The sequence below is a fragment of the Sapajus apella genome, unplaced genomic scaffold, assembly GCF_009761245.1.
Source record: "Sapajus apella isolate SASKATOON/1434 unplaced genomic scaffold, GSC_monkey_1.0 scaffold87, whole genome shotgun sequence".
Lineage (NCBI taxonomy): Eukaryota > Metazoa > Chordata > Mammalia > Primates > Cebidae > Sapajus > Sapajus apella.
Window position 1 is genome coordinate 8671079 of NW_022437027.1, and position 12072 is coordinate 8683150.

The 12072-nt window shown below is 36.9% G+C and overlaps 1 protein-coding gene across 1 annotated transcript in view; it reads left to right on the forward strand.

Moving 5' to 3' along the window:
• The first annotated feature begins 3153 nt into the window (after positions 1 to 3153).
• Positions 3154 to 12072, forward strand: part of TACR3 (tachykinin receptor 3) — a 112752-nt gene continuing 103833 nt past the window's right edge. Inside the window, exon 1 of the mRNA XM_032254706.1 lies at positions 3154 to 3975. Within this exon, the coding sequence (XP_032110597.1) occupies positions 3440 to 3975 (536 nt within the window). The 5' untranslated portion in view covers positions 3154 to 3439. The remainder of the gene's footprint in view (positions 3976 to 12072) is intronic.

Genomic DNA, 12072 nt, shown 5'->3' on the forward strand with positions numbered 1-12072 from the left:
GAGTACTCCAAGGCTGATTTTCGGAGATATTATAGTAAGGGAAAAAGCATAAGGAAGAATTAGGAAATCAACTGAATAGGCTCAGATAAGAGCAGGATCCAGAATCTGGGGCTACAACAAGCAGATATTCCACTAAATTGTCTTTGTCAGAAAATCTCAACTTCAGGTATGAACTCCTAAACCTTCTCATTCTTTAAGGCATACACTTTTGCTAAGTCTTTCTTTTTGAAAATTCATTTCATCCTCACACACAAATTTTTTTTAATTGGATACTGGGGATGATCATACTTTTACTTTTTATTTATTTAAAATATTTTCAAAATTTTATTTTTATTAACAAACAAGTTTACATATTCATGGGGTACATATTTTGATATGTACAATGTATAGTGATCGGATAAGGGTAATTAGCATGTCCATCATCTCAAACATTTATAGGAGAAGTTGGCAGAATCCAGAATCCAGTGGGCACCACATTGCCTTATGCAGTTTAACACTCCCATTTTTCTCTGTACCTTCCTATTTCTATTTCTGTACTTGCTTTAATGTTAAAAAATACTGCTAGACTCTAGGCTTCATGAGAATAGAATTCATACATAACTGCTTCATTGCTACACTCCCAGTACCTGGCATAGCACCTGGAAAGAAGTATATGAACACATATTTAAGAAATGATACACAATGAATTATCACTGATACCTCTTGGGATCAAGGGAAACTCTCAGTAGGTAAGGTACATTGAGAAGGAAAGCCATGCCCTGAATCCCTCCCTTCCTCTGAAAGGAATAAACTTTTAAACTTCTTTCATTACCTCTATTTCTAATTACATAATTATCCTTATTTTTCTTGACATACTCCCTCTACTTTTGTATTAAGCCCAATGAAGTCAAAACTGAAAAAATTAAAATATTCTTTGTAAATATTATAAGAAAAACAACAATAAAATAACTGTATTTCTATATAATGAAGTAATTTTCAACTTTAAAAATTTGATCAAAACATGCTTAATTACCAAACCACCACATAACCTATTTTATAATCTTGAGGAAGCAGGTGTGTCATACAAAGATATATTTTTAATGTCTTTTTAATTGCATTGGGAAAGGAAGAGGTTTTATTTGTAACTCAAGTAATTTCTAGTTGGTGAATTAGAAGAAAGAAGCAATCTTTCAAAAGAAAATGGTTAAACCATTGGAATTCCAAGCAGAAAATGTGAATCTTTATTAACTTTGCCTATGATTTATCACATATTTTCACAGGCCTCTCAGAAGAAAAGGAAAATAACATTCGATAATTATCATGTTCAGCATGCATTTATTTTGAAGCAGTGTTGTATCAAGGCTGTGTTAATAACTATCAGGTTGCTTAAAATTATTTTTATGCACTAGCCATTTAGTCATAATAACCGTAAGAAGGAAAGCACTATTCATCACTAGGCACCTGAAGTCCATTTACCCCATAATCACAGCAGGTTCTTTGAAGAATATATTTTAAACTGGAAAACTAAAGAATGCAGAAAAGCCAGGCACAGTGGCTCATGCCTGTAATCTCAACATTTTTGAAGGTTCAGCCCTTTGGGAGGTCAAACTGGGAGGATTGCTTGAGGCCAGGATTTGGAGACAGGCTGGGCAACATAGCAAGACAGTATGGCAACAAAAATATTTTTTTAATTAGCTGGGTGTGGTGGCACTGGTGGCACATACCTGTAGTCCTAGCTACTTAGGAAGCTGAGGAGGGGAAGGAGCACTTGAGCAAGGAGTCGAAGGCTGCAGTGAACTATGATTGCACCACTGCATTCCAGCTTGGGTGACAGAACCAAAAGGTTTCTAGAGAAAAAAGGAAAAAAAAAAAAAAAAAACAGAATGTGTACAAATCACAAATTGCCTTCTCTTGATAAAACTTGTTGATCAGATCCATTTCACCTAAACATGTTTAGATGTAATACACAATGATAACTAGAGGGAAGGATGTTTCCTCCTGCCTGCTGTTGTTAAGGGAAGTCTGTAGAAACTATCCTGTAATTATACTGTAAATTTAATTCCTTTTAAAAAATCATTTTTAAGTGATGAAACAGAGGTTCAAACAGTTCAAGTATAACCAGTAGGCAGCTAAATATATGCTTAAATCTAAATTTATACATATGCCCCCAGGATGCAAATAAAGGAGTTTCAGCTCTATAAATTTCCTGAGATTGGTCTAAGCACAGACTATGTCATTCCAGCATGTACTCCACCGAGCGCTTTAGCTCACTACTCTCAGGCAAAGTTCAGAAATCGGGTCCTGCCCGTCTTCTCGGGAAACCCAAGTATTTGTTCATATACGGTGTTCGCATCAGTGTGTCCTCATGGTCAAGCCCTGAAAACTAAGGCACCATATGTCCAGAACCCTGTAACCAAGAGCGTGTATTCACAGTGCATATTGGATATGTTCAACCCAGGGAAATGTAGAGATCTGTTCAAGAAAATGTACACCTTGGGATTTGCGATTTACTCTCCATGTGCCATGACGTTCTAACATGAGCAAAATCCTCCAGGAGAAACCACAGCCTCCATCTGCTGCTGGTAATGAGGTCAGAGGGACCCATTTCTAGTGATAGAAATACAGGAAGAGGGAAAACGGGTGGATGTGGAAAGTGGGAGCGAGAGGAAAAGGGATCTGAGACTAGAGAATATGAACACCAGAGCAGAAGGCTGAATGAAATTCAAAATCCAGGGACGCCTAAAAACGTTTGCGTTTGCATTTGTACACTCATGCACACTCTCCGAAAAATCAACTAGGATCTTGCCCTTGCCTCGTGGGTAAATGGTTTAAATTGAGCAAGAAATAACAGCCCTCAATACATGTTTGAGAACAGGGACCTCAGCAAAATATCTTAAAAGAAGGCAAAACAATCTTGGAAAGATGTTAATTACAGCTGAGGGAGTGCAGCGCTCCCTTGGGCAGGTCAGCCTGCCAAGCTCCAGCTGCTTGGTGACGAGTAGCGAGTGAATGAAATGCGAAAGGCGGGGATGGAGAGAGGGAGTGCAATCACAGCCAGCGAAGGGGATGGTCAGCTCCGCGCCCCGCAACGTCATCGAGGCGTGGGACTCGGTGAGAGTAAAAAGCTTGCCTGCAGCGCAGGATGCTCAGTTCTCCAGCCTGTGCAGGGCGGCTCGGGCTTTTGCTGTGGTGGGACGAGACCACCCTTAATCTTTCGAGGATCTCGTTCTTTCTGCCTGCCATAGCGGCAATCCCCTCGGAGAAAGTGCGGTTCTTTCTCCTTATCACCTGCTGCATCCCCCTAACCAGCAGGGATTGCAGTACCTTATCTTTCCACTTCCAGGCGTGTCTGAAGACCTGGCACCAAAGTGACCAGGAGGCAGAGAACTTCAGAGGAGTCTGGTCCTGGGCTGCCCATGGGTGAGTGAGTGGGAAGGTCCGGGACTGCAGACTGGTGGCGATGACCACTCTCCCAGCAGCAGAAACCTGGACAGACGGCGGTGGAGGCGTGGGTGCGGACGCCGGGAACCTGACTGCCTCGCTAGCTGCCGGGGCGGCCAGGAGGGCAGTTGAGACTGGGTGGCTGCAACTGCTGGTCCAAGCTGGCAACCTCTCCTCCTCCAACTCCGTGCTGGCTTCCCCCGCGCCCTCCCAGCCCCAGGCCAACCTCACCAACCAGTTCGTGCAGCCGTCCTGGCGCATCGCGCTCTGGTCCCTGGCGTATGGGGTGGTGGTGGCAGTGGCCGTTTTTGGAAATCTCATCGTCATCTGGATCATCCTGGCCCACAAGCGCATGAGGACTGTCACCAACTACTTCCTTGTGAACCTGGCTTTCTCCGATGCCTCCATGGCCGCCTTCAACACGTTGGTCAATTTCATCTACGCGCTTCATAGCGAGTGGTACTTCGGCGCCAACTACTGCCGCTTCCAGAACTTCTTTCCTATCACAGCTGTGTTCGCCAGCATCTACTCCATGACTGCCATTGCGGTGGACAGGTGAGGAGAGGACAGAGAGGGAGGAAAGAGGGAGAAGGGAAAGAAAAGAGCTGGGCGGTGGGATAAGATTACAAAGGCAACGGTGAGGTAACGGGGTCTACAAAAGTAAAGAGACTTAAGAATTTTTGCTGAAAGGAGGACACTAACCCATTTGTAGCCCTCCAGTGGCTGAACAAATTTCTGCTTCCTTGGCCTCCAACACTCAAGCCTTAAATCACTGAGCCATATTAAGGATATCTAGAGGGACTGAAGAAGGCCAATGAGGGACATGTGAAACTGACATTCCAAGTAGGGCAAACTTACCTAGAAACGTTTAAGTACTAGCAAACTTTCCCAAATGACTTTTGAACAAAATTTGTCATCCGTAAAGTGTACTTTTTGGCCTTCCTTCTGTCAGTCACTATTCTGGCAGAGAAGTGGTAAATGAGTCCCCCTTCACCCTCCCCTCTTCATCCCTCCCTATTCCATAGACTTGCCCCAAGGCGAACATTGGTTTGGCCTCCCACTCACGGAGGAACTAGCAAAGGCCACACACACTCTCCAAAAGGCTGCTGTAAACTAGCATTTCCCACCACATCTCAGATTGGATTTAATTTTCAGTAATCTGCAGAGGCTATGAACTGAGTAAACCCTGGAAGTGTGTAACCAAATTTTTTAAAACTTTGTGTGCATTTGCCTTCTCATATTGAACATTATAAAGTACAGATGTTTGTGGAAATACAATGGTGAATCCCTACCTGTTATTGAAAGCTGGCTGCACTTTAATTTAACATTATGGTGAAAACGAACCACAACAGTTGATTTTAGTCTTAGCTTTGTGATAGGCAGTTGCATGGGGAATACATGAGGGTGATGTCACTTTATCTGGAAGTCTCTAAGTTCTTATTCACGAAAAGATCATTTTTAGACATTAACAAACCCATCTAAAAATAAAATGGGGATAAATACTAATTCTTATGACATTTCAGCTGTCATTATGATTTAAAAGATAAGAAAAAACCAGGTTATTTCCATAAATTCATCTTCTGTGTTTACTATTTTGAAATACTGAGCACTGAGGTATTAGTAACATATATCTCTAGAAAATATTTTCATGTGCCCAAAGGATTAAATTGAAGGAGGAGAGGTTACTAGCCACTAACTAGGATAAATAAACACAAAATCACACTTTTTAAAAAGCCTCTAAAATTGTCATCTTCCCTTTCTCCTTTATCTCTGATTATCCACGCATATGCACCCCTTCATTTCTACTATGTATAGGAGTGCAAATGATGAAAAAATTAGACTCCAGTTGGGAAACAAGTGAAATTGCCTCTAATCTTACTACACCAAGATAGAAGTAAATGTTCTTTTTGCTTGAGCAGCTTCCTAGTTTGTTTTGCTACCTTTTTTTCTTTTTATTTCTTATAGTATATGTATTTTGATGTTTTGATTAAGGCAAGAGGTATTAGCATATAATGTTATAAAATTCTTACAATCTTCTTGAAAGATTAATGATGCAATATGAACTTTGAAGAAAATTTTAGTGTGTGTGAAATCTGTATTTCAGTTATAAAGGGGGAAAAGTTATTTTTTTCTCTTTTTAATTTCTTCCTGTCAACATTGATGAGATTGTCTTGGAGTTATTTTAAATAATCATTTAGTGCTATCTTATTACAGTCACTGGTTTGAATTAATGAATATTATTAATCTTTACTATTTCTTTATGGAAAACATTAATCATTAATACTGTTTAAAAATTTAGAGTATACAATATGCTATAAAATCTGAAGCATACTCATTTTCATTTCCTTAAGTGCTATTTGTTCTTTGAACCACTCAAATCTGATTACTTTTCCCAGCATCATCCAAAGAGCATCACTGAGAAATCCAGTGGACATTTCAGTCCTTGACTTCTTTGACCCGTGAACAATATTCCTCACAGGTGGCTACTGCCTGGAAGTCTCACCTCTTGGCTTCTAGGTTTTCTGATATCCTTCCTCCTCTGCCTCTCTTTCATGGCTATATTTCTGAATCTCTGTCTGTACATAATGATTAAATGCAGAAGTTCCTTATGCTAAATTCTGGGACTGTTTTTCTTCTTATTTTCTGTCCCCAAGCAATCTCATCCAGAACAATGACTTTATCACTTTGATTAAAGAGCTCTCACTTTTTTCTGTCTAATTGGTTTTCTTCTGGATTATAGACACGTAAGAATCCATACAATGAACAGACAACTATAAATGAATAAAAAAATAAGATTGCAGAAAAACATATAAATATGAAACAAGACCAAGTTATTATATACATGAAGCCATGCCAAAGTAAACATGTAAAGTAGACATTCTGGTCAAAGAGTCTTAATTTCTTATAAAAGTTAAACTTCAAATATGTCTCTGAGTTTCTTGATAATCACATAATAAAGGAAATAAAATTAGTAATATGGTTTATACTATCTGTAAAGACAGTACATACACACTCCTTAAGTGCTAAATAATTTCTGATACTTAAGTTTCAAGGAATTATTTGTATGAGTAAAAAGAAGAAAATATCTTCAAGCACACTGTCATAAATGCAAAAGCAGGTTTCCTATGGATTTTTATTTAGAATTTCACCAAGTGGCCCAAAGGCATGGTACCAAAGCAGAACTCAGTAAATGGCATTTTCAGGTACCAAACAGGTATCTGAGCAAAGTTTTCAGAGATCTGGTTTGATACAAAGATAAAACTGCAAGAAAGGATAAAGCTTATTTTCTACTGAAGTATCTTTTTTTTTTTCTCACTCGAACTTTAGAGATAGTTTGAGAAGCAGGTAACTCAAAGTTGCAATATATGGAAAAGATCTTAGAATCAATTTTATCCCAGTCCCCCATCACTGATCCTGATTCATCTTCCTTCCCAGTCTTCTACTTAAACATATTTTTTCTTATTCATTGTAAGAGCCACATATTCACAGTTATATATATATATATATATATATATATATATATATATATATATATGAAAGTTAAATTTAACTTTTACGCATAGTTATCCTACCCCCCAAATATCACCAACGTGTGACCCTCCCATCCACATTATGATGCTCCCCTGGTTTTTTATTTTATATGTACTTTCTTTCTCTCTCTATGCACTCATGTATAGTACATTATATAAAGAGAAGGCGAGAAGGAGAGAGAAAGATATTTTCTGTAATTATTAAAACATAATATTATTATATCATTTAAATTAACATGCTGTTATTAAACATTTATTTGACAAATTGACATCATGATTTAAAGAATTGTTTTATTCTATAAAATTTAGTTTAATTTTTTAATATATAATACATGTATTTGGCTTAAAACTCAAAGAAGCAAATAATTCACAAAGGTAAAATTCCATTGTAACCCTTCTTTGATGTGTGGTCATGTATACTCAATTACTTCCTTGACATTTTTACTTGGATGTCTGAAAGGCCCTTTGAATTCCACAAAACTCATCATTTTACCTTCAGATATTTTCCTCTGTCGGTGTTTCAATAAATACTGCAAGCATCCATCCAATTGTTCAAACAACTCACAAATCTATTACATTTTTTCTGCCTTTACCCCTGCTTGGATGAGGTGATCCAAGTCACCCTCATATATTTTCTGCTCTGTAAAATAGCCTAATTAGTCTCCCCATATCCAGGCTTAACCTACCCTAATGTATTGATATTGCAGCACAGAAACATGTTTTCAAAACATACATGAGAAAATATTTTACACACCCCTATTTAAAATCCTACAATGTTTCTATTGCACTTGTGAGAAGAATAATATTTTAATCCAGTACAATTTCACTAGATAATTCAACTGGCCTAATCTCTGTTTCAACCACTCAGATCCTCTTTCAAGTTCATAAATGTATGATATTATCTTTTTGCCAAAAAGTCTTTGAATCCACAGTTTTACTTCTCCCTCAAATTCTTTTCTTCCAATTCCTCATCAGTTAAATGTACTCTTTTAGATAACAGTTAAAATTTCACTTTTACAGAGACACCTTCCATATAAATCCTCCCAATATAAATTAGCTGTTTCCTTATAGATTCTCATAGCACATGCCAGTCATAGCATTTTCATATTTATATTTATTTATGAAATATAAATTTTATGTTTCTGTTTAAGAATATTTGCTTGATAATTTGCTGTAAGAGACTTGTATGTAGCATAACAGCAGGCTTAATGTTCTTAGTCCCCTTTATATTCTTATGCCTGTCATACTGGTTTGAACATAGTAAGGACACACTCTGGATTGATGAATAAATGAATTATAAAAGTAAATAAATGAATGAAAAGGCAATGAAATACCACTTTTATGTTTTAAAAATGATAGAGATTGGTAAGAATGCAATGAAAAGCAAATTTTTTACACACATATTTATGAAATTACAATTTTTATAGTTTAAAATTGTCAATTACTATTGTATACAGTTTCTCTTAACATTTGGGTATAAATTGTTAAAAATCTCTTAGGTGGGCAATTGTCAATGTATACATCCTTCAAGTCATTTATTCTATTCAAGTAGAATTAAATTTTTAAGAAATAATAATAGATTTTAATAAAAACTCATATTTAAAGATATTTTTCAAACCAAAATGCAGAAATTTAAAAACAACTAAAATTCCCAAAAAAAAAACAATCTAACACATTATAGAACATCCAAAAAATGAAATTTTATGTAGAAATAAAAAATTATATGTTTGAATAGAACCTCAATTCACCCAAGTCTCTGGGCCCTTGCGTATAAATATGGTAACATTAACATGAATATTTTAATTTTGTTCATTCATAACTTTTACTTATAAACCATTTCTTGCTATAGTGTCCAAATTGTTTCGGAGTCCCTACTGAGGATAGTCAGGGAAAGAATAGTGGTAAGAGTTTATTAGTAATATTCTTTAGCACTTTATATGGTTTGATTCTGTTTCCCCACCCAAATCTCATTTTGAATTGTAATCCCTATAATCCCCATGTGTCAAGGGAGGAACCAGGTATGAAGTGATAGGATTATGGGGCTGCTTTCTCCCATGCAGTTCTCATGATAAAGAGTGAGTTCTCATGGGATCTGATGGTTTATAAAACATTTCCCCTGCTCTTGCTCACTCTGTCTCACCGGCCACCATGTAAGAAGTGCCTGTTTCCTCTTCTGCCATTATTGTAAGTTTCCTGAGGCCTCCCAGCCATGCAGAACTGTGAGTCAACTAAAATTTCTTTGTTTATAAATTACTCAGTCACAGGTAGCATCTCTATAGCAGTGTGAAAACAAAGTAATACAGCACTTCTACAGCAATGTCAACACTTCCATAAAGAATATGATCATTTCACTGAAGTAGGAAGCCATCTCCTTTTCCACATTGCTATTTTTGACACATTTCATCCAAATCTGCAAGATTCATGAGTTTCAAACTTTGCCCTCAGCATGACATTTTTGTGGAGCCTATTTTTATTCCAAGTAGAATTTGGAAGAATGTCTCATCCCTACATTTTACTTGATGTATTACCAATTTCTTAATGCCCAAAGTTCCTTCATCTTCTACTTGCAATTCTCTCTCCATAGGGTTCAGTTCTATATCATATGTCCAGCATGACAAATTGTGCATACCCTTTCTTCCCTATGCCTCATCACTCTGAGAATCATTTTTATTGAGGTCTCCTCATTGATACATTAAATAAATGCTGTAGACTAGACAACTGGGGTTTTCAGCTCCACCACTTCGTTAAGCATGGTCAGATTCTTAATCTCATTCTCGGCTCAGCAAGATTTTTAACACATGAGAAATTTTTAGTCCATGGATTTAACAGTCCAATATAATTTCATATGTGCCATAATGTAGATATAGATTGAATTTTCTCTAAATGTTGAGACTTTGGGTAATTTTATTTTCTTTTATACTTTTCTTTTTAATCGTCCACAACAAAATGCTGTTTTTTTACACAAAACAACTTCAAATAATTATTAATTAAAGTTCTGGAGATGAATGGTGGTGTGATTGTACAATAGTGTTGTACTTATTGCCATTGAACTGTACGCTTAAAACGGTTAAAATGGTAAGTTTTGTGTTATATATATTTTACCACAATAAATTTTAAAAATAATATTAATTAATTTAAATAAACACTTTAAAAATATTATGACTCAGATACATGCAAAACAATCTGCACCCCAAAGGAGAACAAATTAATTAAACTTTGTTTAAATACTTCTGAGGTATATGTTTTAGGCAACATTTTAAAAACACATTTGATATCTGACATAAATTGTAAGGTCAGTTCTGGCAAGAGAGTCCTGGTAACATCACAATATTTTGTGAGCATAATATTTTTATGGCAACATTTTAAAAACATATTTTATGTCTGATATAAATTATAAAGACAGTTCTGGCAAGAGAATCCTGGTAACATCATAATATTTAGTAAGCAGTAAAATAATTTTCCCCAGAATTGTATAAGGAGATATCACTTGTTTGGAGTGCTAGAAGCCTGCCTGAAGTTACAAGGATAAATTAGCACAGTGTTTGTAGTGTTTAGCGTGCTATGTGACACAGGTTTTTAATATTTGCTTAAGTTTGCTATTTTGAGCTTATGTCATCATCTATAAGATGTTTTTCCTTCACACCTGTCTAGGTATCTAGACTATTTAAAATTCCCTGTTACGCATTCTTTTTTTTTTTTTTCCCATTTATTTATTTTATTGCATTTTAGGTTTTGGGGTACATGTGAAGAACATGCAAAATTGTTGCATAGGAACACACATGGCAGTGTGATTTGCTGCCTTCCTCCCCATCACCTACATCTGGCATTTCTCCCCTTGTTATCTCTCCCCAGCTTCCCACCCCCCACCCTCCCTCCCCTATTTCCCCCCAACTGACCCCAGTGTGTAATGCTCCCCTCCCTGTGTCCATGTGTTCTCATTGTTCAACACCCGCCTATGAGTGAGAACATGCAGTGTTTGATCTTCTGCTCTCCTGTCAGTTTGCTGAGAATGATGGTTTCCAGATTCATCCATGTCCCTACAAAGGACCCTAACTCATCGTTTTTGATGGCTGCATAATATTCCATGGTGTATATGTGCCACATTTTCCCTATTCAGTCTATCGTCGATGGGCATTTGGGTTGGTTCCAGGTCTTTGCTATTGTAAACAGTGCTGCAATGAACATTCGTGTGCACATGTCCTTATTATAAGTAAGGGAAATTATGTCTAGGATTATATTACTAAGCAACAGTGGGCCCTGTTGTGTTCTGGAGCCTGTTTATACCAGCTAGAAGGAACTAGTCGTGCACATTTTTTCCCAACTCTGTATTTGATGATGCTACTTTGATAGCTTGAAGTCATGGGAGAAGTATTTACACCACAGAAATCTGGAAACACTACAAATCAGGAATTGTACTTGTTTTGTTTACGCAGGAGGCCTGTGGTTAAATATTTACCAGCAAATGACTCACTATTTGTGTATTTACTCACTCAACAGATATTTCTAAAGTACCTTGTAAGTACTAGATGTTATATAAGTATGGGTCACACTGAAATAAACAAAGTAGATATGGCTCATAATTGCATGAAATTGTATATAATAATTAATACCTTTATTTTAAAACCCCTGTCTGTAATCCAGAGTTTTAAATACAACAACCTACTCAGTATCTCCATCTGAGTGTCTGAGGGTCATCTCAGAATTACACATCCAAAACAGAGATCCTGACGTTCCTCAGACTTACTCCTACTGCTGTCTTCTGAAGTCAAAATATGAGCTTCAGGTCAAAACTCCAGGAAGCAACATTGGCTCATGTCATCTTTCACATATATCTAATCCATCAGCAAATCTACTTATGTCTACTTTCAAATTACATGCTGAGTCTAATCATTTAAGACCTCTACTCCTGCCACCTTAGTCTGAGCCAATATCATTTTTCACCTAAATTACAATACTCACCTAACTGCTTTTCTTACCCCTACTCCTGTTTCCCTTTAGTTTGTTCTCAATACAACAACCAGAGTGAATCTATTGGCAATGACTCATAATATATCTCCTCTGCAAATTATTCAATGGCACCTTAGCTCTCTCAGGGTAGAAGCTGAACTCTTTACACTGACTT